General features: G+C 44.4%; 4 protein-coding genes across 19 annotated transcripts; 3 read left to right on the top strand and 1 right to left on the bottom strand.

Annotated features, from left to right (window-relative positions):
- Positions 1 to 411: 411 nt before the first annotated feature.
- On the top strand, positions 412 to 4322 carry washc1 (WASH complex subunit 1). Of its 4 annotated transcripts, none has more exons than XM_085913526.1 (11): positions 412 to 631; positions 1141 to 1281; positions 1354 to 1465; positions 1584 to 1730; positions 2049 to 2185; positions 2310 to 2445; positions 2577 to 2766; positions 2833 to 3009; positions 3176 to 3334; positions 3677 to 3745; positions 3822 to 4322. In XM_085913526.1, the coding sequence occupies exons 2-11, from the start codon at positions 1142 to 1144 to the stop codon at positions 3965 to 3967; spliced, it is 1413 nt and encodes a 470-aa protein (XP_085769652.1). In that variant the 5' UTR covers positions 412 to 631; position 1141; the 3' UTR covers positions 3968 to 4322. The 4 variants fall into 4 exon arrangements, with proteins under 4 accessions (XP_085769652.1, XP_085769650.1, XP_085769649.1 ...); XM_085913524.1 differs by having other exon boundaries at positions 412 to 741; positions 2839 to 3009; XM_085913523.1 differs by having other exon boundaries at positions 412 to 741.
- Positions 4149 to 11833, bottom strand: ddx11 (DEAD/H (Asp-Glu-Ala-Asp/His) box helicase 11). Of its 4 annotated transcripts, XM_085913512.1 has the most exons (28): positions 11002 to 11227; positions 10653 to 10791; positions 10368 to 10583; positions 10211 to 10297; positions 9888 to 10024; positions 9720 to 9774; positions 9551 to 9658; positions 9070 to 9157; positions 8675 to 8877; positions 8528 to 8602; positions 8301 to 8378; positions 8171 to 8217; positions 8027 to 8106; positions 7908 to 7949; positions 7760 to 7827; positions 7425 to 7463; positions 7210 to 7348; positions 7017 to 7142; positions 6842 to 6954; positions 6685 to 6757; positions 6184 to 6287; positions 5939 to 6088; positions 5779 to 5847; positions 5590 to 5693; positions 5407 to 5491; positions 5251 to 5326; positions 5030 to 5184; positions 4149 to 4953 (listed from the first exon to the last, which is right to left on the bottom strand). In XM_085913512.1, the coding sequence occupies exons 2-28, from the start codon at positions 10779 to 10781 to the stop codon at positions 4921 to 4923; spliced, it is 2679 nt and encodes an 892-aa protein (XP_085769638.1). In that variant the 5' UTR covers positions 10782 to 10791; positions 11002 to 11227; the 3' UTR covers positions 4149 to 4920. The 4 variants fall into 4 exon arrangements, with proteins under 4 accessions (XP_085769638.1, XP_085769634.1, XP_085769633.1 ...); XM_085913508.1 differs by lacking the exon at positions 11002 to 11227 and adding an exon at positions 11353 to 11833 and having other exon boundaries at positions 4149 to 5184; XM_085913507.1 differs by having other exon boundaries at positions 4149 to 5184; positions 11002 to 11230.
- Positions 11294 to 16434, top strand: fkbp4 (FKBP prolyl isomerase 4). The gene is made up of 10 exons (XM_085913527.1): positions 11294 to 11759; positions 12534 to 12678; positions 12759 to 12901; positions 13059 to 13179; positions 13264 to 13420; positions 13651 to 13825; positions 13920 to 14105; positions 14352 to 14495; positions 14874 to 14969; positions 15041 to 16434. Exons 1-10 carry the CDS (start codon positions 11667 to 11669, stop codon positions 15137 to 15139), a joined length of 1359 nt encoding a protein of 452 aa, XP_085769653.1. The 5' UTR covers positions 11294 to 11666; the 3' UTR covers positions 15140 to 16434.
- Positions 16435 to 16517: 83 nt separating this feature from the next.
- Positions 16518 to 24378, top strand: b4galnt3b (beta-1,4-N-acetyl-galactosaminyl transferase 3b). 10 transcript variants are annotated; one of them, XM_085913522.1, is made up of 21 exons: positions 18085 to 18280; positions 18365 to 18431; positions 18574 to 18653; positions 18747 to 18806; positions 19240 to 19335; positions 19535 to 19625; positions 19701 to 19801; positions 19887 to 19954; positions 20148 to 20226; positions 20319 to 20385; positions 20658 to 20795; positions 20871 to 20983; positions 21131 to 21231; positions 21485 to 21546; positions 21635 to 22025; positions 22087 to 22352; positions 22495 to 22648; positions 22766 to 22838; positions 22904 to 23057; positions 23127 to 23253; positions 23331 to 24378. In XM_085913522.1, exons 4-21 carry the CDS (start codon positions 18783 to 18785, stop codon positions 23440 to 23442), a joined length of 2217 nt encoding a protein of 738 aa, XP_085769648.1. In that variant the 5' UTR covers positions 18085 to 18280; positions 18365 to 18431; positions 18574 to 18653; positions 18747 to 18782; the 3' UTR covers positions 23443 to 24378. The 10 variants fall into 10 exon arrangements, 9 of the variants coding, with proteins under 9 accessions (XP_085769640.1, XP_085769643.1, XP_085769639.1 ...); XM_085913521.1 differs by having other exon boundaries at positions 18365 to 18454; XM_085913514.1 differs by lacking the exons at positions 18085 to 18280; positions 18365 to 18431 and adding an exon at positions 16518 to 16851 and having other exon boundaries at positions 20874 to 20983.
- The last annotated feature ends 235 nt before the right edge of the window (positions 24379 to 24613 follow it).

The raw sequence follows: 24613 nt of genomic DNA, 5'->3' as shown, positions 1-24613 counted from the left end.
AACTAGATCCAGCTGTGATCGCAGGGAGGGGGGGGGGGGAGTTGAAGGGGAGGAGGAGGAGGCACTGATGCGCCATTACGCACAGAAGACACGATCAAACTTCAGGACAAACGCGCAGCCTACAGGCGGTGCGACATCAGAGCAGAATAAATCGCTGTTGGGTTGATGCGAACGGCATATTGTAATAAACGGTGCATTGGATCACTGTCAAAATGTAGTCATTAAATAAATTTAATGATTTTAATTCAATGGAAATAAATGATCAGAACTAATGAAATAAAACGAACAATTAAATATTCAATCTCGACTGGCTGCCGGTTTGCCTATTCATTCGGGAGGAAGTAGATGGCTTCTTACATTTCCGTGGGTACATAAACGCCACACACGGAAATACAGGGGTTTTTGCGTTCATGTAAAGTGAACATTGTTCCGCCACGTTGCTATCTTGAAAGTGTTAAGTTAACAAAGTCAATGAAATTCGGGGAGGGAGCGTGTTAACATTTTAAAATTGGAATTTGTATGTCATTGTTATCTGCTATTAGTGCGTCTTGAGGTAGCTGTCAAAAACATTTCCGAGGGTACATGAAGGCAACACGACGAATGGCGAAGTCATATGACACAAAACGCACAAGTAAACCGACCGTTGTTATGCTAGCACCGTTAGCCTAGCGTCTTTCCACTCTCTCTCTCTCTCTCTATATATATATATGACCTGGGAGTGTTAATAAAATCGATGGTCAGGTAAGGCGTTTGTTTTTAAAAGAGTGATTTTCAAATTGTTTTATACAATGTGACTTTTCCTTACCATCGTTGTAAAGTGCATAGCCTTTGAATCGTCACGAGTGTTTTTGAGTAGAATATTCCATTTATCGCGTGTGTATTTTTAATGCATTCAATGTGTGCGTGTATTACCTCTTTTTAAATATTCACTGAAGGGTTGATAAAGTGAAATGCTGTCATGGGGCCATCATGATTAGCAGCAACACATGATCTGGTCATGTGTTGCTACACACATAGTCGGGAAACAAACACATTGCTGCTCAACTTTTGTCAGTATCGTACATCAAGACTTAATTCAACAAGCTTCACATGAAAGTGAAAATGAGTCATTTAGGTCTTGCTTCACTATTTGTAATACAGGATGACCCAGAAGCTCTGCCTGGAGGGTCAGGTGTACTCGGTGCCTCTCATCCAGCCGGACCTGAGAAGAGAGGAAGCCGTTAACCAAATAGCAGATGCATTGTTCTTCCTGGAGACCATCTCAACTGACATTTTTAGGAGGTAAGCTCCACACAAATTTACTTGATATTCTCACTCGTCAAATCTTTCATTTTTGCTCTCTTTTGCTTTTAGAGTATCCGAGAGTGTGGAGAAAAATCGCCGCCATCTGCAGACCGTCACCGATCGGATCCGATTGGTTCAGGCTCGCGTTGACAAGATCAAAGGCAGTAAAAAAGCCACCAAGGTAAAGTACCAAAGGTTTGACGAAGATGCTGCCGTAATATTGCAATCTGGTCTGTCATGGCAACACCTTGGAAAATGCTTTAGGTTCTGTAAAAATTGCAAAAGTTGTGTTTTTCCAGGTTTTTTCCAGTGCAAAGTACCCGGCCCCAGACCGACTCCAGGACTACTCGTCGATCTTCACCGGGGCCGCCGACCCCTCGACGCAACCCCGTCCGCGGCTAAGAATACAGAACAAACTTCGACCCTTTGATGAAAAGACTTTACAGGTAAACTGTAAAAAGTCTATTGGAATTCCTGATCTTGAAGTGTTTTGAATTGTAAACAAAAATGCACAATATATCTCCATTAAGAAAAAGAAACTCACTGTGTTTCCCTCGGTGGCACTGCTTTGTTTCGCAATAAGATTTTTTTTTCCAAATCGTCTTGTCTCGAGACAAATGAAAACACATTGTGCAATTTCCTTTGGTGCACAAATGCATTATTCAGTTTCTGGGGGGGGGCAAACTTAAAATAGGTTCCGCATAAACATTTGCTGGTGGGTTCGATAAAAGTAACTTTTCACCTTTTGTTTGTCTCCCTGGCAGGAGAAGCTGGTCTACTTCCCCGTGTGCGCAGGCAAAAAGAAGAAGTCTGAGGATGAGACGGAAGAAGGGCTGGGGAGCCTTCCGCGCAACATCTCCTCTGTCAGCTCCTTGTTGCTCTTCAACACCACAGAGAACCTGTGAGTGCACGCACACACACACAGTTGTCAAACGAATCAAAAGTGCAAATCACAGCAAACTCCACTTCAGTACAGTAACTTCACATCGACATTGTTCATTCCCCGCTTGGATCGTGTTTTGAAGCTACAAGAAGTACGTCTTCCTCGACCCTCTGGCGGGAGCTGTGATCAAGACGCACACGGCCATCGAGACGGAAAAAGAGGAGAAACCTTTTGATGCTCCGTTGTCCATCACAAAGAGAGAGCAGCTCGAGAGACTGGTAAAGCAAAAGTATTGGGACACCCTAACTATCAACTCAAATGGCTTTTTTTTTCTTTCTCCCTGAGATTCATCCACGCATGCTTGACATGTTCTAAATCCCACCATGATATCTGACCGTGTTTTTGACAGACGGCAGAGAATTACTTCTACGTACCAGACTTGGGTCAGGTGCCAGAGATCGACGTGCCGTCATATCTGCCGGACCTGCCGGGCATCGCCGACGACTTGTCCTACAGCGCCGACCTGGGGCCCGGTTTCGCCCCGTCGGGACCCACGCACAACATTCCCGAGCTTCCATCCTTCTCGGAGGACAGCGCAGGTATTCAAACAGTAGACGGACGGCAGTGTGAACCCAGCTCAGGTGTTGCTTGACTGACCTATTTAGTTTCAGGGGATCACCCACGCGTTCCTCCTCCTCCTCCTCCTCCCCCACCGCCGCCGCCGCCACCACCTCCTCCTGCACCCGCCACTCCTGCTGGACAACCGCCGCCGCCGCCGCCACCACCTCCTCCTCCTCCATCACCTCCTGTGGAAATTTCTCCCGACAGAGTTCCAAGTTCAGGTTTGCCAATCAGAAAAGAAACATCACACACAGGCCTAAGTGATCATTATGGTCGGGAGGGAAAAAAATGGCAAAGCTTCTGTTATCTCCAAAAGGCAAAAATAAAACTATTAAATGAAATTGAATTAAAAAAAAATAAAAACTCTCATCTTCCTCAACCCCGTAGGCCCAGTGCCCGGCGCCCCCAGCGAAGTAGTCCAGCCCTCAGACGGTCGAGCCAGCCTCCTGGAGTCCATCCGCAATGCCGGCGGCATCGGCAAAGCCAAGTTGCGCAACGTCAAGGAGCGCAAGATGGAGAAGAAGAAACAGAAGGAGCAGGAACAAGGTGGGAAGGCGGCATGTTTTATTCACGGCGACACCAAAAGCAGCTTTTAGCGTCACCGCCCATGTGCAATCGAGAACGGAGCGTAACCAGCGAGTAACCTCGGGTTAGCAAAACGACCCAATCTTCACTCAGCCGTATTTCAATGAGAAAAGAATTCAAAACTCTACAAAGATCACAAAGTAAAACTCCAGAAGATGCTTTTAGATCTTTTCACCACGTCACACTCGCATCTGATACCTTTTGATTTCATTTGATTAGAATCATTTGAGCCTTTTCTCCTGCCGTAGTTTGTGGTGTCAGTCAAAAGCCTAACAAAAGATTTTTTTCGGCATCTCTGGGCAGTCGTAGCAGCTTCCAGCGGCGTCGACTTCATGTCCGATCTCTTCAACAAGCTGGCCATGCGCAGGAAAGGTACGTACGTATATAAAAAAAAAAAAAAACGTACTTGAGGGAGGTGAAAATGACGACACTCCCTCTCTCCCTTCAGGTATTTCTGGGAAGGGTCCAGTTGGTGGCGATCCAAAAGATGCCCCCCCCGCCAGTGCCGGAGGAGCCTTTGCAAGAATGTCAGATGTCATCCCTCCGCTTCCCGCCCCGCAAACGGCGGCAGATGACGACGACTGGGAGGTCTGAAGAAGGGGACCGGAAAAGTTCAATGCACTGACAATTAAGGTTGGAACTTTTTTTCTCATCAATTTTCATGGGAATTTTGGAGAAAGTGCCATATTCTAACAAATATTAACATTTTTGCCATAGGGCAGATAGATCCATGTACAAAAAAAAATAAAAATAATACAATTAAAATGTATAACATTTCAACAACTTTATTTGTAAGTAGACATTTTATAACATTTTCTGACACAAATTCTTTCATTGAATTCTGCTTTCATTTGATGAATTTCTGGTTTATTCCTGTAGAAAGTTTCCATCTTTGAAAATTGGTTGAATTTTTGTATCCCTGTCGATAAAATAAAAGTACTCGGTAGTTTGTTAGGGGTTACATAACATTTAACTGTAAAATGGTCAGTGGTGTTTCTGCATTTCAACACCAGCGGAAATGCTCGTGAGAGTCGTCGATTGCATTTTACTCACAGGTTTTTTTTTTCCCCCCACCCTTCTCCAATAAGCCAATGTTTGCATTATGTAACAATGCACCTTCAATATTTAATGTGGCAAATGAAAGCCGTGCAGCAGTGTAGGCACTTCAATAATTCAGTTGGACACGCAGCATTTAGAAATGTTCCAACAATGTTGCAGACTCACAGCAGATATAAAAAGTCCACACCCCTGTTCAAACGTTTGTTTTTTTGGTGATCAAAAAGAAAAGAAAAAAAAAAAAAAAAAGACAGATGGGGATGAATCATTTAAAACCTTTTTCCTACAACTCATCTGACATGTTGAAGCTTTTAGAGACGGCGGACAAGGAAAAATAACAAAATGAAATCATTTCAGAACTGGGTGTGGCTGTGTTCACATAGACCAATCACATTTTTTTTCCAAAACTATCAATCAAAACATATTTGGCAAATACTGGCTGTGATCGAAGTGAGATTATAAAAGCCTTCTGGATCCAGTGTGGATGAAAACTAGACAAGATTTTCCTTCTTCTCCACAAAGAACTGAAAGAAGAGCAAAGAGAATGAATTGTGAACGCATACGTGGTACCCTCAAGAGATCCCCGTCCTGCTTCCTCACCTTCCGCAAGGCTGCGAACGCCGGGCCGAAGCTTTGGTGCGTTCTGGTGTGACTCCGGATCCACGCGGGAAGTTTAGCCAGGGTGGCGGGACGAGAGTAGCGTCGGTCGCACAGCACAATGGAGGAGTAGTCGCCACGGTGACGGATAGCTCTGCCTTTTTGGGGACCAGGAAACGTTTGATGATAAGAAGTTTAACAACCACCGGATCCATTTATCAAACCTATTGATTGATTGACAGCTTTCATGCAGAGGTTTTCTACGAGTGCTTGGCCTGGGCTCTTCCCTCCACTGTGAGTCTGGAATGTTCAAAGGAGACATTTTGTCACCATTTGAGGCCATTTTGAGATGTAAAAAAAAAAAAAGTCTGGTGTCTTACCAGGTGTTTATCCAGGTAAGACATCTTTTCCTGCAGTTCCGGTGATTTGATGTTGGGATAAGGCATACCCACCATCACCACGCACCTGGAGACATATCATCTCCATGAAAATCTCAGACGCCGTAATTCTCGTACTCTTTTGTAAGAGCGACGTGGCCAAAAGCGGATTCCCAAAGCACATACCTGCCGAGGTCGTCGGAGAAATTGATGCCCTCGCTCATTTTCCCGCCCACCACGGAGAAGAGCAGCGCCCCCGTTTGGTTGCCTCCTCCTTGCTGAGCGCATCTCTGTTAAGACGTAACATTTAAGCCCCGCCCCCCGGAAGAAAAAATGGCAGATGTGCTTATGGAAAAAATGACAGCTCTTCTTCACCTGGATGCAACGAGAGAACTCGGCCAGCACCTGCTCCACCCGGTTGGCCTTCTTGGGCTCCTGGAAAATCTGGAGAAAAAAAAAAAAAAGAATAAATGGTATTTGGCTTGAAAATGTACATTATATAAGCAAGCTTTTCCTGACACATTCCTGAGCTTACCTTCTTCTTGTTGGCGAGTCGGCTCAGAACGCCAGCAGACTCCCAGTGGTCCACGATACGCTTTGAGTACTCGTACGAGGGGAAGAAACACACCACGCCGCCTGGCACCACGTTGCAGATATTCGAAAGGATGCGGCCCGTCTCGTCCATCTGACAAAATGTAAAAGATACATTTCAGGACCAAGAGGACAATTTCAATTTAATTTCTGTTTAAAAAAAACAACAAAAAAAGGACTGTATTATACCATGCGAGGAGAGTCTCTGTTTTGGTACGTGAAATCCAGCTCCTGACCAGATGGACCGCTACATAGGACGATGGGAAGAAGGTTCTCAGGTGGAATTACATGACCTGCAGAGAAAAAAAAAAAAAAACAGGATTGGAAAATGGACGACTCAGCATTTGCCCTTATCCAATCCAACAGTGAGAATTTCTTTTTCCAAGCAGTTTTACAGAGCTGTCACAACATCATCCAGTCATCGAGTGTACTAAATGCCTTGTGTAAAAAAATAAAAAAAATAAACAACCTTTCATAAAACTAAAACAGGATGGGCCAAATGTTTTATTGCTCAATATTGAGCGATGTGACCCTCACAGCTCTTATAAAGTATTGATTTTGGAGCTTTTGCGAGGACGCAGGAGAATTCCTCCGCTATACTAAACACACTTACTGTCCTTTGCTATAAAAACAAAAATATCGACAAAGCCGTTACGGATGTTTAGTGACTGTGATGCCCCCGACGCTTACCGCAGGAAAACTCGGCGATACGTTCTTCTCCGACTCCGGCGGAAAACAGCAGCTCTTGTTTGAAGTCTGACACCTGCACGGAGCAGCTTTCAGCTTCGTGGGGAATCTTTTTTTTTTTTTCCCCAATTTAAACGTAAAGCCAGAGTCTACTACTCACGGGCTGCATGGTTCCTCCCGCAATGATGACGGACCTGCAGTCCTTTAACACCTGAGCGAAGTGGACGGCCGGGTTCAAGAGAAGGAACTTGACGCTGCTCTCGGAAAGATTTCCTAGACATTTGCAGATTTCACTTTACGATCGGCGCCTTTCGCAAACTATTTTAGCGTAGTACCTTGTTTGTGGATGACCACCCGGCCGTCGGCGTTGCTGTTGGTGAGCGCCATGAAGAAGCTCTCGACTTGCATCATGGGGGAAGCAGCCAGTGTCTCTAACGACCCCTGCTGGACGTTTGGAGGAACTGCAGACAAGAGGAGCTGGATTAGAAATTTGAAAAGGAGATTACGTGACGTCTTTTGACGTCCGACCTGGTGCCGTGCTCTCGTTGCCGTGCAAGGATTGAAGGTAGCGGTTCAAGCCCTCCGTGCGCCGGTTCTCCTTGGTGGAGCTAACGGGAGTGTGCGGGGTCATACCCGAACCTGCGTACTTCTCCGCAAAACCACCTAGCTATAGAAAACAAAAAGGAGACATAAATCTTGCAGCACTTCAATGAACTGTAAAAGCCAATTCTCTGCTGACTTACTTTTCTGCTGATCATGCTCTTCTCAAAGTATCTGTGGAGCTAGCAAAATGAGGGAGACAACTTTTGAATATTACAGATATTTTACAGCGGTGTCATTTCATGACTAGAAATAATAAGAGAGAAGTCATCTGCAGTACTATTTGTCATTTTTCACAAATGGTGAGTATAGTTATAATTTCTGTCGACATGTGTTTCTGCACCATTTGTGGTTTAGAGTTAAGGTGGGAGTGACAATGAACGGCGGGATTTTTTTTTTTGAAGAACTGTTCATTATCTGCCAAACTTCTGCTTGATGGATAGCAGGGGGAAATGATATTCATGCTTTAATGCATTACCTTAAACAAGTTGATGTTGTCGATTTGAGCTCTAAAAAGAAAGTTGTTGATAGTCAGCATCTCTGTTGCTGGGGGGGAGGGGAAAAAAAAAAAAAAAAGACAGTTCTCCACCAAATATTTGCTTGTGAATGTGTGTGTATCGTCTGACCTGCTTGCGTGCTTTGGCTTTGTGGATTCTGACCCACCTTGCCTGAGGGGGACGGCATTTACATCACTCCGCCGGCGTGACAGCAACGGCTCGTCAAACTGAAAGACGATTTCACTCACCTCCCAGCGCTCGCACCAGACCCTCAATCACAAAAAGAACTTGTTTGATGTACATGACATTCTTCGCCTTCAGCCGGCTCCTGATAAAGAGGATATTAAAGAAGACGTATCGTGCATTAATTCAAAATGCTGTCAGTTACTCACCTGAAGCGGTCGCCATACTGGCTGAGCTGCGAGTGGGCCCGGCAGAGCTGCGATTGGAAAGTTTGGGTGAATCTCAACTCATGTACAGCACATAAAAAAAATAAAAATAAAATGCGAGGAGTACGTTTACCTGCGCACCGCTGAGCTCCGCACTGTGTATACAGGAGAGAGTGTCACTAAGGTTGTGAGCTTCATCTATGATCACCACCTGTTGACACAAAAACTCTCACCACCAAATGTTTTGCAATTTATAGGTAAAATTTGAAAAGGAAGTGTGTAGACTTTTTATATTCCCCAGAGATTCACTGCATGGCAGTTTCAAGATTGATAAAAGTGACACATTCTTGTGAACGCTACCTGGTCCTTCAATCGAATCCCCGCCGCCCGCCTTGTGGCTTCGTGCAGCAGCATCTGATAAGGCAACACCACCAACTGCGCAAAACAAAAACTTTCGGACAAACTTCCCGACTGAGCAATGACAAGACGGGGAGGATGAGTACAAACCTGCGCCTGGGGGATTGCGAGGCGTGTGGCGTAGTAAGGACACGAATGATTTTCCCCGCCAAGCTTCAGGAGTTGCTCGATGTCGAGGACGCTGCCCAACAGCTCGTCCCTCATCTGTTGTAGCGCCGATACTTTGTAGTACGGACAGACGCTTTTCGGCGGGCCTCGTTTCCTCTTGGCGTCCTCGTCGTGATGCGTTTTTTCTAAAAACATGGTTACGCTCTTACAATCAGTTGTTTCGGTCTCTGAACGTCACAATCACTTTTTTCAAGTCCCTCTATTTTGAGTATCTGCCGATACCAAGTGCCGATACCAAAGAAGAAGGAAAAAGGACCTTGGGTTCTCAAAAGTGTTTGTGAAATATGGATTGATTGATTTTTTCTCATTTGTCTTACCGTGTTTGTTTTTCTGCATCTCCATGCAGCGATCGTTGATACGCTGAATGCTGCCCAAGCGTCGCACTTCCTCGTTGACGCAAAGATTCTGCAAAGCAGAGATCACATTTTGTTCTATCCTTGTTTCATTTTGTTATACTAAACCGCTTCTTGGATGGGAGGTAAATAATTTTACTTCCAAAGACCCAGGGAGTCATTTATGCAAATATTTTGCAAATATTTTATGTAAAATTAGAGTACAACCGTTCATGTTATGCATGCTAAATGTCTCTAAAGTATAATCACAACTGTTGCTAGCTAGCTAGCTAGTTTAGACAGGTAGTACTAGGCGGATAGTTTAGGTAGGAAGGTAGTTTGAATAATTTGTTGGTTTGTTAGCTTGTTAGGCTACCAGTCTGATATATTTTTTGTTATTTTAGGTTAGTTATGTGGGTACTTTGCTAGCTAAATATTAAAAAAGTCACTTGTGGTTTAGTTTCACCTGCCGGGAGCCCATTATGACCAGACTGACGTCCTTGCCGAAGGGACTCTTCTGGACTTCATGGACAAACTGAGCAAGCTGCGAATGTGTGCGACTGCAGTAGTAAATCTGTTGAAACACACACATCAGCATTCTAAATGACACTACTGTGTGAGAAACATCACATGACCTTTGTGACGTGCTCTTCCACTAGCTCGTCGTCATCTTCTTCGCCCACACTGAATCTGAGTAGACATACTTGTGTTGTTATTATTTGAAAAGTTGCAAGTTAAGCGCCACACACACACACACACACACACACACACACACACACACACACACACACACACACACACACCTGCTCTTTGATTTGGACTCATCATCGCTTTGATACTCTGCGATAATAAGATCCTCGTCGTCTTGATTTGCCTCTGGGTCGGTTTGATCCTCTTTACTAAGCCGCAACAACTTGAAGGCTTCGTCCTCATCGCAGCTCTGCGGAAACAGAAAAGACGAAGAATTGACCCGTTAAGGACCGGTGCAAGAAAAAAAAAGCTTTACCGGGATTTTTTACATCTGGAACAAAACCATCATCTCCTCTTCAGAAGGTAAAATGCATTCTCTTATGGGCTTGAAGTCATATCTAGGATTTGACGTTGGAAGAAAAATATAGGAGCTTACCTTTCTTTTCATTGGATACTTCAGTTGAACATTGTTCCGAATCAATTCTAATCGCTCCTCTCGCTTCTTTCTTTTTATTTCATCCTCCTAAAACGGAATAAAAAAATCGAGTTTTAACACTGTAAACTTTCATTGAGACGGGCTGACATTCCATCACCTTCAACTTTGACACCAAATCCCGTTCAGCCTTTTTCTGCACAAAACTGCTGATCCAGTCCGGCTCTGCGGACAAACTTTGGGACGAAGCCTCTGGGTCGGATGAAGAAAGTGAAGTCTCGCCCTCCTGCAACCGGACGGCCGCTTCTTGTTTTCTTTTGTTGTCAAAGTCTGTCAGCCAGCTCAGCCCTCCGCATATAAGACTCAGAGATTTACCCTGGATCACAGAGAAGACATATTTCAATTTGGAGATCATCTTGAATGAGTGTTGCTCTGAATGACCTACCGTCCCTGTGGGGCTCTCAAAGATGCCAATTTTGCCCTGGTCCAGTGCTCTATACAAGGAACGCATGAAATCCTCCTGAATAGTATAGGGCTGATATGGAAAAGGAAATTGATCTCTGCCGTTTTCCATGATGACGAACCTGAGGACCAAATAGTAACACAACACGCTTACAGGCAACAACTTATGTGTCATGTTAAAATAGACTTTTTAATGATTGTATCAAATAGCATAGCATCCGGAAGTAGGACATTTCAGTGGATGGTGAAAAGTCGGCGTGGAGAAGTACAAAATGTAGAACTTTAGCAACACAGGCGTTAATTCTCTTGTGAATTTAAACAGCGTTACTTACAGTCACTTTTACGATCTTGTCAGGTCAAATGTGATTCGCACCGGGAGTCATCCCCGAAATCTATAACATCTTTATACGACACCTATAAACGAATTTCTCTGTTTTGACTAGTTTCAACTCCCGCGCCAGGAGGTGGCTAAGAGCTCCAAAAGCGACCAATAAGAAACGAGCTTAGATCATGTGTGCGCGTTTTAAAGAAACACGCAGCACGTAGGGGCGGTTTCGTTAGATAAATGTCACTTTCTTTCATGTGAGGTCTTTATATGCATTTTGGGGGGTTATTAAAGCAGGAGTGTCTGAAAATGACATGTAATATGATGAGTAGAGATTTGGTTATTACGCTTTTATTACTTGTTTGGGACCGCCTTTTCTGGAGATCCCGGTAGAGTTATTTAACACTCCCGGTGCTTGATTCTTCTCCAGCGTTCCTTCCAGAATGCCTGGAAAGTTCTCTTGACAGGGGCTCTCATTCACGCGTGGACTTTGCACGCTTTACGCAGCTTGGATCGTCAACGCTTTGCTCGGCGATCTATTAATACGTCGTGCAGCTTTCTCAAACAAGACTTTAGTCGTTGTGTCGGTTACAACCACGTCGACGTTGTTGTCGTAGTTAAAGTCAGGCTTAGGTTTACTGTCGCCTATTTCTTATTTTTTTTTTTTTTACAATGACCGCCGAGGAGCAAACGGCAGAAGGACAACACACCATCCCCATGGAGGGAGAGGATCTCACACCCGGGAAAGATGGAGGTGTCTTGAAGGTAAAATATTCAAGTGGAAAGCCTTTTCCTTTTCGGTTTTTTTTCCCTGCAGTATTAGCGCTTGAACTGATAGCATTAGCTGTCGTCAGCTAGCTCCCCCCTGGTCACGTTGCTAAAGGTTTATTTCTTGTTCTTCGTTAACTCAGATGTTCAACCTGCTCGATAAAACGAGAATGCTCGAGAACCGTCAACTATTAAGATGTGACGAGGCGCGTCATTGACAAGTAACCTGTTGGCGCCGTTGAGCACGTGCCAAGAAATGTCTCTCTTATTACTCTGATGCGATTTCAACCAAAAACGTTTGAAAAAAATCATCCCTATGCTTATTGATTCAGTGACTTTCAATGTTTAATGAGCCAAAAGCACGTTTACAATTGCTAATAATTTCGCAAACAAACGAAGAAAGACGACTTGATTCATATGGTAGTCACGTTAGGTCAATCATCAAATCAAATGATTATTTTAAGTCATTGAAGGTTTAACAGTCGAGTTATTAAACCTCCTCAATGACTTTCCCAGCCAATTACACGGCCAGGTAGATAGGACGATTTTTAGGTTTTGCGTTCCAACCAGTGCAGAGATGCACTTGACAAAAAATGCACTTAACTGAAACGATTATCTCCAATCATGACCAACGCTTTCCAAAACATTTGTAATGCAAATTGACCAAATTCATGCAAAAAAAACTGCTCCCCTCCTCCTCCAACAACCTGTTTCTTGAATTACAGGAATCAGTTGAGATGTTCTTATATCCTGACATCCTTCTCTTTTCAGCTGGTGAAAAGGGAAGGCACTGGCAAAGAGCTGCCAATGACCGGGGACAAAGTGTTTGTCCACTACGTGGGCACCCTCCCGGATGGCACTCAGTTTGACTCCAGCAGAGAACGAGGAGACAAGTTCACCTTTGAGCTGGGCAAAGGTCGCTTTCCCTCCGTTAAGAAAAGCACCGACCCGGAAGGCAGACGACCGTGATTTCATCCCTCTTTCCTCTCTGTCCAGGTCAAGTCATAAAGGCGTGGGACATCGGCGTCGCTACAATGAAACAGGGCGAGATCTGCCAGCTCATCTGTAAACCGGAATATGCGTACGGAGCTGCGGGCAGCCCTCCTAAAATTCCCTCTAATGCCACACTTGTTTTTGAGGTTAAGCCTGAACTATAACCAAGTTCTCGTCATCGGTGTTGTATTGAGCGGAATAATGTTGCCGGACACATTAACCACCAATGATAATTGACAAAGCAAATCTTTCGTGATGGACTTAACCGAACAATCTGAAAACAACCCGCTCATCCCCCGACAGGTGGAGCTTTTTGAATTCCGAGGGGTGGATTTAACCGAAGATGAGGATGGAGGGATTATCCATCGCATTATCACCAAGGGGAAGCCGTACACCAAGCCGAACGAGGGATCCTCGGTGGAAGGTAACGCATTTCTCGGACTCCTTCGACAAGACCCGATGGCAGGATCGATTTGATTTATATACCGACGCTTTGTCTCCTCTTCAGTGACCGTGTCGGGCAGCTACGACGGACGCGTCTTTGACGAGAGGCAACTCAAGTTCGAGATGGGTGACGGAGAGAGCCACGGCTTGCCGCCCGGAGTGGAGAAAGCCATCATGGCCATGGAGGAGGGAGAGGAAGCTCTGTTTCACATCAGACCCAAGTACGACCTTGCTGATTTCCGTGGTTACTATGCAGATAAGTGTCGGCCCACCTGTTGGTGTGAGTCGAATCAAAACATCAGCGCTGTTGGCCTCTTGAAGTGCCGCATCACTCTTTGACGCGTCTGCCGCATGCACCACAAGCACCGATCAATGATTTATTGATCAATACCAATGAATTGAAGTTTATAAGGTAGGTTATAAATCAACAAACGCTTTGTTTTTCTGGCAGGTACGGCTTCGGGAACGCCGGAAACGCCAAATATAACATTCCCGGCGAGGCGCTCTTGGAATACAGGATCAAGCTGGTGGCCTTGGAGAAAGTCAAAGAGTCGTGGGAGATGAATTCGTCAGAGAAGCTGGAACAGAGCGCCGTCGTTAAAGAGAAGGGGACGCAGTATTTCAAGGTGGGTAACCGAGGCGAGGGCGGCTCAACTTTTCACTGAGGATGTTGTCTTCATTTTTTTTTTTTTTTTTTCCCCGAATTGTTATGGCTTTCAGAGGGGGCTGTTCAAGCAAGCATCCACGCAGTACAAGAGGATCGTGTCGTGGCTCGACAATGACTCGGGTTTTGTCGGGGAGGAAGAGGAGAAGGCCAAAGCGCTGCGGCTGGCTGCGCATCTCAACTTGGCCATGTGCTACCTAAAGCTCCAAGAGCCCAACCTAGCGCTGGAAAACTGTGACAAGGTAAGATCAAAACAATGACGTGACCTTTCCACTAGGTGGCAGAAGATATCAAATTAACCTGTTTGCCTTCATTCAATAGTGCCATGGCATGACCGCTTTAGGCGAGGAAAATAAGATTAAAATCTTTACTTTCATGACATATTTCCATTCAAATGTAAAATATGTTCCAAGATGGGAAACTTTGCACTTTACTACAGTGGCGCTTCCAAAGATTTTGGAATAAAAGCCCGTTTGCTGTGATTACAGGCCCTGGAGTTGGACGAGTCCAACGAGAAGGCGCTATTCCGAAGAGGAGAGGCACACTTCGGCATGAAGGAATTCGACATAGCCAGGGATGACTTTCAGCGCGTTGTTCAACTTTATCCCGCTAACAAAGCTGCCAAGAGTCAGGTATGGCGTCACTCCAGGAAGAAGTTGTGTGACTTTTGCTTTACTTAACCCAAAGAGCGCGAGGGGGCAGAAAGTGCTGTGCTGGATGCCCAAAAAAATCACCCCCACCTACCTCGTGAAGAGAATAAGAAAACAAAGTTTCTAAAATGGTACACCGCTGCCACCTGCTGGTCGCTTGCATTTTTACAAGTCAACTAGCGCTTAAAGCAGTGATTCTAATTTTCTGTTGTGCCCCCCCCCCCCCCCCCCCCCGCCCGCAATTCACCACCACGACTTGAGGCGGTCCAAGTATTTTTCACACCTTACCAATGTGGCATCAAGCAATATGCTGCTTTATCCTCTTGCCCTGACCTCTCCTCCGTTGTCGTGGTTACCCAGATTGCCCTTTGTCTGAAGCACATGAAGGAGCAGCACGAGAAGGACAAACGCACGTACGCCAACATGTTCCAGAAGTTTGCAGAGAGGGATTCCAGGGTAAGCAGATCATTAGCGAGACTGAATGTGTAACCGTTTTTTTCTTAACAACCCATTTTGTTGCTTTGCAGAAAGCAACCCAGCAGGCGAAGAGCAAGGAGAACGGCGACAGCGGGGATATGGAGATCGACAACGCCAATAAGGAAGCAGAGGGCGATGCAAAAGTCTAAAATGCCCTACATTCATCACGGTTCATTTGTTCTTCTGATTTTCTTTTTTTTGTTGTTGTTGTTGTTACTTCAGCCATTTGTGTTTTAAGTGTGTAACTCAGGGGTAAGCGAATCCGGTCCTAGAGAACCGCTGTCCTGGCTGTTGGTCCCTCCTCAACATATCAGATTCAACGGATCAGCGAATAAGCAAGCTCCGTAGAAGGCCGATAACGACCCTGATCATTTGAGTCCAATATGTGGAAGCGGGAAAATTCAAAAAATAGGCAGGAGAGTGACTCTCCAGGACCGGACCCGCCGACCATTTTGTGTGTGCGTGCGTGTGTGTGTGTGTGGGAGTGTATCAAATTTTGAGCACTGACTTTGTTGGCTTTCTTCATCCGGGGGGGGGCCTCTTGCCATGGTTGCCATCTCCATGGCGAATTGAGCGGGTGTGATGCGGTTTGAATATTTGTGCGCTCACACTCCCGTCAAGCCTTTGAACGGGCGGCTTTACGACAGCTGTTTAGCGTCGGCGTTGAGAATTGAAAAGCCTTGGCTGTAAAAGGGCTACTCACCTTGCACTATATTTCTTCTTTGCCGTTCATCCAAGCCTCCAACTTTATAGGCCTACTGATCAAATCCGGGACAGGGTGGATGAACACTCGGATACAATGTGTTGGAATGTTCCAAAAGGATATACTCGTTTATGTAGCAAGAGGTGGTACCGTTTTTTTGGGGGGGTGTTTTTTTTTTTTTTTGGTAAATTCTTAACTGTTTGAATTCTCCAACAAAGCTGTTTTAAGCTTGGGTTAACCTGCTGGTGCTTTTGGGGGCTAATGACAATGTACGTTCAGATCCTTCTCCCCCCCCCCCCATCCCCGCAAAGTGTTGTGATTTGTGAATTTTGTTCAATACGACAAATAAAACTGGAATAGCCGGACACGTGAACAAGCATCCATCAGCTTGTTGGACCGTGTATGAAGTGGTCAATAGGACAAAAATAAAACTGGAATGTCCGGACATGCGAACAAGTATCCGCGAGCTTGTTCGACTATCTTAATTTTCCGTTTTGTGTATGAAGTGGTCAATAGGACAAAAAAAATAAACTGGAAGATCCAAACGTGAACAAGCATCCATGATCCACGAGCTTGTTCGACCATCTTAATTTTTTCCGTTTTAGTCTATGATGTTTTGCTGTGTCTGTTAAAAGGAAAAGTTGCAGTGGGAAAACCACTTGGGATCTACTTTGTCATGGGTGAGGTTTGTTTTGTTGCGGTCTGGCGGAAGGATACAATAAACGATAGTTGCTACCTGCATTGGTGCGGATTTTTTTTAAACTACCTTCTTGGTGGTCACCTGAGCGGTTCTTGTGGACCTTCAGGACTGGTCTGGTACCATTTATTCATCTTATGGACCGCTTATCCTATCATATATACCTTTTCAGTAGGCTTTTATTTTGAAAGAGACTTTTTGAAGCTTGTCAGCTGCTCCGAGTATGAGGGACGTTAAAGGTGGCTGGCTTGACCGCAGTTAGGCGGCGCACTGCGGAGTCACAAGCACCCGGGACCTACCGGCATCGAAACCTCAGAGGAAATGTCTATTGAGTGCCGAGATGATAACTGCGTTTTTCCCGGTGAAGAAACTGCAGAGGAATGGCAAATGTGTGCTGTTCGGGGCTATTCTGCTGGTCGCAGCGGTGACCGTCGTGTTCAAAGCGCGGAGAGAAGTCGCCGGTAAGTTTGGCACCTTCGAAAAAGACGTAGTGCAATTGTTGATCACCAATTTGACTTTTTAAGGCAGATAAGTACAAATGTAAGTGGAGGATAATAATTACACACTTTACATTTAGAAAAGATATGATCACTTTTGGGTTTGAATTTGTTGCACTACCTAAATATTTATTTATTTAAGTAATTAAATAATATTATTTATTTAAATACCTTATTTTTATTTATTTATATTCAAATTTGATTTGCATCTTCTGTGAAAAAAATGTGACAGCAGTGAGGGGTGGGATGATATGTTTGTCTTTTGTGATGTTCTTTGTCATTTTGCCACATTTCTAGCCACAGTTGTTGGCAGTCATGAAATAAAGACGTCTTCGTCCCTTTTTCCCACATTGGTGACCCCGACGGGATGTCAGCCCACCACAATTTTTTTCTCCATTGCTAACTCTGACATAAATCTATTTATTGTTAAATATGAACTTCCATTTTTTTTCTCCACTAATTTTGGCCCAATGGGTGTAGGCGAACACAGGTGAAACAACAAAACGGGTTCTTTGGAAAGAGACGCCGCCCGTGAGAGAATGTTCATGTGGGGGTCTTTTGACGGGGGGGCTGGGACAGGTCAGGAGGTCACGTCACAGTTTTACTCATCACATCGGAGGGAAGTGCCGTCTGACGTTGGCTCACCGCACTTCCTGCTGTCTACTTTACCTTTATTTGCACCGCGTGGGTTTTTAACAGCGGGCTGTCGGGGATGCAGATGAGAACTGTGCGGAAACGACAACACATGACGCGTACGCTCCACCGTTGGTTCCCCTTTCAACAAAGCCCGACATGTAAACACACGCTTGGAGGCGGGGGTCGCCTCGACTATGCATTCCTCACCTTCACATCGGAGCGACCATGACGTTTTAGTCACAATGGAGAGGCAAATGACAAAGTGTACGATTCAATCTCCCATGTTTTATTTGTGTATTTACCAAACCGGTGAATCGTTTTAGAATCGATTATCCTATCGATTATTCCACCGATTCTTCGGGTATGGCGGACATATTGTTCTGATACTGTTGAGTCATTTTTTTCCATTTGATATCATCTTTAATGCAAACACTTGCAGTCGTGGTTTCCTCCGATGCCGCATTCAAGACCAGAACATGCTGATCACATCTCGGCGGCTGAGAGGAAGCTAACACCGGCTGCTTACCACAGCCGCGTCTCTTTGCACACGCGTTCTAATCAAAGCGAGTCTCTGTTTTTTTGTTTTTTTTTTCCGCTCCTCTTGCATGTCACATATCCACTTCGGGGAAAAGAAAAGACACAAGTTGATGAATGTCCCGAAAGGTGAAATGACTGAGGTGATTGAAGGTGGTAATGCTCTGAACCGTGAAACATCCTGGATGATGGATTCAATTCTGTGCAAGAGTCTTCAATTATGGTCCGTTCAGATGATTAGAATTTAAAAACTGGATTTATTTTTCTGTCCCTAATGTTAACCAAACAACTTAATTATTTGGACCAGCCGCTCATTTGGCAACAGTGATGCTTGAAGTCATTAGCAACGAACAGTTGTGAGAACGAAGAAGGAGGCATTTTGTAAAGCCCTATGATGGTCATTACATTTCTTTCCCTTTATGTTATGGCTCAATCTAATACAAAGTGGAGTTTATTTTTAGATTTTTTTTTTTTTTTTTATACGTTTGACTTTTGGACTTTTCGCGGTTCCTGCAGGTAACATCCCTGATGTCGGCAATGGCTGGAGGAACGTCCTGTTTGGTCAAAGGCTAAGCCCGGGAAAAGTCAGAGAAAATGTGAGAATTGTGTGCGCGGAAAATATGGTGTATACACATTTTTTTTTTTTTTTTATAAAACTACTCAAGAAGTGACTTTACTTTGTTTTCCAGGTTGACGCAAGCCATCCGCTGGAGGATTCTGGAAATATGAAGGCAGCCTGGAAACCAGAGGTGTGTGTCTGTGTATATATGTGTGTGTGTGTGTGTATATATATATATATATATATATATATATATATATATATATATATATATATATATTATTCGTTTGCCAGTAATTTTCTCTCATTTTGGTTTGTTAAAATATTTTGCTAATACTTTTTTGGTCAACTAAAGAATGATTTCATGTTGCCTATATTAATAAAAAAATAAACACTTGTTTTATTTGTTCTCGTCAAGATCCAGATTACTGGAATCAAAGTCACCCAACAGACTAGTAGACCCAAAGTTTCCGTAGTGTGCTACAGATTGTGCCGATAAGCAAAACATTATACACAGGCCCCAACTTACGGGCAACAAGAGTGCACTTGCGTTTGGTTTTACTGAAGTAGGTCAGGATGTTTGGTAGATAGATGACTTACCGATATGCTCTCTCATCTTTAAGTATAAAGGCCGGGCCAATTTGCACGTGTTTGAGGACTGGTGCGGCAGCTCCACGGAAAGACTCCGCCACAACCTCCACTACCCGCTGTACCCTCACGTGAGTGCAACCTAGCGCTTCACTTAGCATGATGTCAGTGCTACACAACACACGTGTCAACATTGCGTGACTTTTAACAAACACATGACAGAGGTCGTTTGCAGTCTCGGTACATTCCACATCCAAACGCTAGATCCTCATTTCCCATGACCTTGAGATCCTGAGCGGCTTTTTTTTTTGTGACCTTTTTTTCTTCCAGTCCAGGATTACAGTCAACAAGCTAGCCATCTCACCGCAATGGACCAATTACGGGCTCAGGATCTTCGGTTATTTACATCCTTACACCGATGGTACAGATGACAAAACCTTTGCTTTGTACCATCGTGAATCGTACTTCAACGTTATTATTTCTTTGATGTCCTCAGGAGAGTTTGTATTCGCCCTGAGCTCCGACGATAACTCGGAATTCTGGCTCAGTACGGATGAGTCTCCCTCCAATCTGCAGTTACTCGCATGGGTTGGAAAGGTACGATGGGAAGAAGAAGAAAGAAAAAAAAAAAAAAAAAAAGGGTTCGAGGGATGCCTGATTTGATCATTTCCTTTCTTCCTAGACCGGATCTGAGTGGACAGCTCCAGGCGAATTTGGGAAGTATAGCAGTCAGATCTCCAAAGCAACTCGGTGAGTCCATTTAAGTGGCTGGCTAAAAAAATATATTTCCTCTTAATAACTTCCCACTTCCTTATTGTTAGAGTGGACGTACTTGTTTTGACTTGATTGGATTCTTTGTGAGCTGCCTTTTTGAAGAAAATATCTCAGATAACCTGTTCTGAATTTTGCTGCATTTGAATCATATGACATCATGACTTTCCAGGCTTTCTGGTCATCGGCGGTACTTTTTCGAAGTGATCCACAAGCAGAATGACGAAGGCAACGACCATGTGGAAGTGGCTGTGAGTACCTCAAATTATATATAGCACCTAAAAATATGACGCTGGCGTTCAAGCGCACGCTACAACTTAAACTCTTGTTTATTTTGGCACAGTGGAAGCTGTTGAATGAGGACTTCAATTTTATGGTCATTGAGTCCAAGTACATTTCTCTGTATGTTAGTAAGTATCGTCCACATTGAGGTGGTTTTCTGAGTTTGGTCATGTGACACTGAGCTGTGTTTGGTGGTTACCTGACTTCTGCGGAACTCTGATGTCATCCGCAGAAATCATTTTTGACTTCTCCTTTAAGATGCCTCTTTACTAGTAGTTGAGGATTGACTGCAAAAAAAAAATCATCATTTTTATTTTAAAATGTCTCATGAGTCAGACAAAAGCATATTTTACAAGCAGCTCATCAACTTTTTTTATTATTTTTTTCCCCCTCCCCACAGATGAGTCGGCACTGCGAATGGACAACGTTGCGCACATACCTCTGACGGTTCCGAGCCACCCACGTAAGGTTTCGCAGAAGCACAACGCCCCCGCCGTCGACCTGCTGAGGGAAGACCCGCGAGACATTTTCCACCGAGGTCCGTGACTCTTTCACAGGCCCAATTTGGGGTTACTTTGAATCCTCCCTGACATCCGTCTGCCATATTTGTTAGCAGTGCCTTTGCTAGACAACAGCTTCCTCCAAGGTATTCTGCCCAACTGCTTGTACAAGCCCAGCTTCACCATCAAAGATTTCCCTCTCCAACGTTACCAAGGAATCCATTTTGTATGTCACTCTTGTATTTACGCCGCTTACATTGATACACACAGACTAGGTTTTTATTTTCATAAAAATTCATATTCATATAACTTCACTTCTTGCATGTGTACTTAATGTCGTGACCACTGACTCTTGGAACTTTTTTATCCCCAGGTCCGCAGCTCCTACGTATATCCCAACGACTACACCCGACTGACGCACATGGAAGGATTGAACAGCTGCTTTTACTCAGAGAACCCCAGAAACATGAAGGGGTGAGTAAACTAAAAAAAAATGTTCCTCTAGAGATTGAAATCATTTGGCTTCTAGCGTTTATTTGCATCCGGTTTCAAACGCAAAAATAACCAACATCATCAGATCTTAACGTATAAATAAAAAGTCAAATGTTGATTTCTGAATTCATCCTTGGATGTTAAACCCAAATGTTTCTAAGTTTACAGCAGAAGGAATTGGATTTGAAAAAATCTTTCATTTATCTGGATATCTAAAAAGGTGCACTTCTTCCAGGTTTGACTTTTCTCGATACATAAAATTCGATCCACCTGAGGATTTGGAAGAGAAAAACACAGGTAGTGGTATTTTTTTCCATCTCTCTTTTTTTTTTTAATTAGTCTTGTTTTACATTCCAATTCACGCATTCTCTTTGTCTTATGCTAGACTACAGCTTTCAAAGAAGAGTCTTAACTTGGAATGACTCCACCGACACCATGAAAAAATCACTTTACAGCATCCAGACTACTAAAAAGTCTCTTCATTCTCTCAACATTGAAGTTGCCAACCAGGAGGAGATCAGGAGAGATGTCAGAGAGATCGAGACTAACACCTCAAAGGGATTGGAGGAAGATGAAGACCACACCCTGGAGCCCGTGTTTGACACCAAGGTGGACTGGAGTCAAACCTTCCAGATCCGTCGCGTGGACAGGTGGTCCACGCGCTCCGACAGGTCCAGACTGATGTGTAACATCTCGGGAAACCTGCTGCTGCCCTCCCACGAAGCGCTGCCCGTCGCCAAAGCTTTTGTGGCACAACTCAACAAAAAGCATAAAGAGTGAGTGCGTCCTGGTTAGTCATATCTTCATTGTCTCATTTGTTGTTGTTTTTTTGTGCAGCCCTTTTACTCTTCTGCGGGTGGTTAATGTGGAGAAACGTTTGGATGGCGCCCGGGGCAGCCGCTATCTCCTGGAGCTGGAGCTGAAAGACGCCAAGGGCCAACTACGGCGCCTGTCGCACTACATCTACGCGATAAATCGCCAGAATCGCCCTCGCCCGCTCGGCCAAGACTTGGTTTTCCGACCGCCCAAACCTCAGCTGGTGCTCTGCAACCCGGTCGGCTTCCGTTGGAACCCCAAGGCCATGGTCCATTTCGTACTGCCGGGTATGTTAATTCTAAATTGGGGCTGGGAATGAACAAGAATTTGTAAATATGCAACTTTGCATGGAGTGTATATTTAAAAAAAAAAAATCTTTGTCATTTCATCAAACCACGAGTAGAGTGACGTTTGTCTGATTTTCCTCAGTGAAAAACCAGGCACGCTGGGTGCAGCTTCTCATCGACAACATGGCCGACTTGTTCAAGACGACGGGCGACGCCAACTTTAACCTCATCATCATTGACTACACTAGCACCGATATGGATGTGAGGGCGGCCCTCAAGAAGTCCTCCCTGCCCAGGCAATGTGATTTAAAATTCGGCTATTTTTATTCTTATCGTATTATTTTGCTGGTGTACCTAATGATGTGTCTCGTGAGTGTATCATCCACAACATAACTTTCTGCGGGATCCTCCAGGTACCACTACGTGAAGCTGAGTGGTAACTTTAAACGCTCCGCTGGTCTCCAAGCAGGCATCGACCTGATCAACGTGAGTGGGCGCACCCGAGCTCTTCAACGAATGGCGCATCTTTGATTTTTTTTTTTTGTCTTCAGGATGACCACAGCATTGTGTTTCTTTGCGACCTCCACATCCATTTCCCTCCCTTCATCCTGGATAGCATTCGGAAACACTGCGTAGAGGGATTCATGGCCTTTGCGCCTATTCTCATGAGGTTGGACTGCGGGGCAACACCATTGGAGGCCAGAGGTATTATATCTGGGGGGGGGGAGCTAACGTGTGACATTGTATGCTAGCATTTTACGTCTTTGTTGACAGGTAACTGGGAGTTGCAAGGCTTCGGATTATTGGGCATTTATAAATCTGATCTGGACGCAGTGGGAGGAATGAACACCAAGGAGTTCACCGAAAGCTGGGGAGGGGAAGACTGGGACCTCCTCGACCGGTTTGTTGACATCAACGTTTAAAGGTCAAATGAAGTCATAGCTGAGCTGAAGACCTCTTGCTGTCTCATGGCTGCAGGATCCTCCTGGCCGGACTAGAGGTGGAGCGGCTCCACCTGCGTCATTTCTTCCACCACTACCACTCCAAGCGCGGCATGTGGAACCATCGCATGTCGTCCCGTTCGAAGTGACCCGGTCAAAAGCTACGCTAGGACCGCCCAGAGCACTTTAACGTTTGGAGCCTGCTGCTTTCCGATATGTGACTACTGATCAGCACAACAGGGTGGCGGGGTGTGACCAGTCAAGCTCGTCGCCATGGCGATGGTACCGATAACATCGGAGTTGCTACCGCTATTGACTACGGAGGAGGGTACGAGCCAATCAGGTTCAGGTTACTGGGCTAGCCTGTAAATAAGTGGACATCACAGATGGCAAGTGCTCTAACGGTTGCAACACTCCTTGGACATGTACACAGAAGTGTTTTATGTTTTTCACATTAGTCTTAACTGGAAAAACAAATATATATTTTTTTGCAATTTTCTGGTTTTGTCAGCAGATGACGAGCTGTTATAAATGATAGAAAACTTAACTTATGGTGGGATTTTTAAGAGTGCATTGCAATGTATTTGATGTTAACTCTTAGTTTGCTCAGCAGTTCTGCTCAGTTCAGTTCAGTTCAGTTCAGTGCTCTTACACGTGCCTTATTTATACTTGTGATGACCAAAGGTGATCTGGATGTAAAATGGGAGGGATTTTGTTTAAAAACAGCAAAAAAAAATCTGGTTTTATTCAAGTGGAGGAAATAGTTGTCATATTGGTATCAATTGAACCATGTTTTTATAAAATGTGTTTGCATTTTCTGATTGTACATAGTTTTGTTACATAAGCTTTAAAGGTAATGTTGCATTGTTTCAATTGAATCATGTTCTGTCATGGGACCAAATATTTGATGCTTTTACTAGGGATACAAGGATGCACTGTAAAAGTTTGCTTTCTCGAAATATTGGAAGTTCCTCTTGACTTTTGTACAATGTGAAGTCTTCTCTCAGGGTCTGGTTTTATTTACATTGTCTTGACACACTTAAAAATGGAATTTATCAAAAATAAATGTGATGATTTCTTTTTTTCCTCATTGTCACATTATTTATACTTCTGGATGGTCCTTGAAGGCACCATCGACCATATCAAAATGAGGTTGCTACGCGCAAATTTTTCCACGTTCATGACCAACTACTTTCTTCACCCGATTTACATGAATATCTGTGTTTCAATCTTGACTTTGTATTTCGAAATAACATGCTTCGTTTTGTTATGTAAACACTGGAAGCTTGGGTCAGTGACGTCATCGAGTGGAAGGCTATT

Source organism: Syngnathus leptorhynchus, chromosome 6 (assembly GCF_054491065.1).
Source record: "Syngnathus leptorhynchus isolate UIUO chromosome 6, UIUO_Slep, whole genome shotgun sequence".
NCBI lineage: Eukaryota > Metazoa > Chordata > Actinopteri > Syngnathiformes > Syngnathidae > Syngnathus > Syngnathus leptorhynchus.
This window is presented reverse-complemented; position numbering and strand designations above follow the sequence as displayed.

Excerpts from the sequence above, each read along its gene's own strand:
- ddx11 (XM_085913508.1), bottom strand. The coding sequence starts at position 10,781 with ATGGAAAACGGCAGAGATCAATTTCCTTTTCCATATCAGCCCTATACT. Across the intron at positions 10,584-10,652 it reads TTGAGAGCCCCACAGGGACG|GGTAAATCTCTGAGTCTTAT; the intron begins GTAGGTCATTCA and ends TCTGTGATCCAG. Across the intron at positions 6,089-6,183 it reads ACAGAGACTCTCCTCGCATG|ATGGACGAGACGGGCCGCAT; the intron begins GTATAATACAGT and ends ACATTTTGTCAG.
- washc1 (XM_085913523.1), top strand. Across the intron at positions 1,731-2,048 it reads TTGATGAAAAGACTTTACAG|GAGAAGCTGGTCTACTTCCC; the intron begins GTAAACTGTAAA and ends TCTCCCTGGCAG. Across the intron at positions 2,446-2,576 it reads GAGAGCAGCTCGAGAGACTG|ACGGCAGAGAATTACTTCTA; the intron begins GTAAAGCAAAAG and ends TGTTTTTGACAG.
- b4galnt3b (XM_085913513.1), top strand. The coding sequence starts at position 16,731 with ATGATAACTGCGTTTTTCCCGGTGAAGAAACTGCAGAGGAATGGCAAA. Across the intron at positions 20,227-20,318 it reads ACGACCATGTGGAAGTGGCT|TGGAAGCTGTTGAATGAGGA; the intron begins GTGAGTACCTCA and ends ATTTTGGCACAG. Across the intron at positions 23,254-23,330 it reads GACTGGGACCTCCTCGACCG|GATCCTCCTGGCCGGACTAG; the intron begins GTTTGTTGACAT and ends TCATGGCTGCAG.
- fkbp4 (XM_085913527.1), top strand. The coding sequence starts at position 11,667 with ATGACCGCCGAGGAGCAAACGGCAGAAGGACAACACACCATCCCCATG. Across the intron at positions 11,760-12,533 it reads AAGATGGAGGTGTCTTGAAG|CTGGTGAAAAGGGAAGGCAC; the intron begins GTAAAATATTCA and ends TTCTCTTTTCAG. Across the intron at positions 13,180-13,263 it reads CGAGGGATCCTCGGTGGAAG|TGACCGTGTCGGGCAGCTAC; the intron begins GTAACGCATTTC and ends TCTCCTCTTCAG.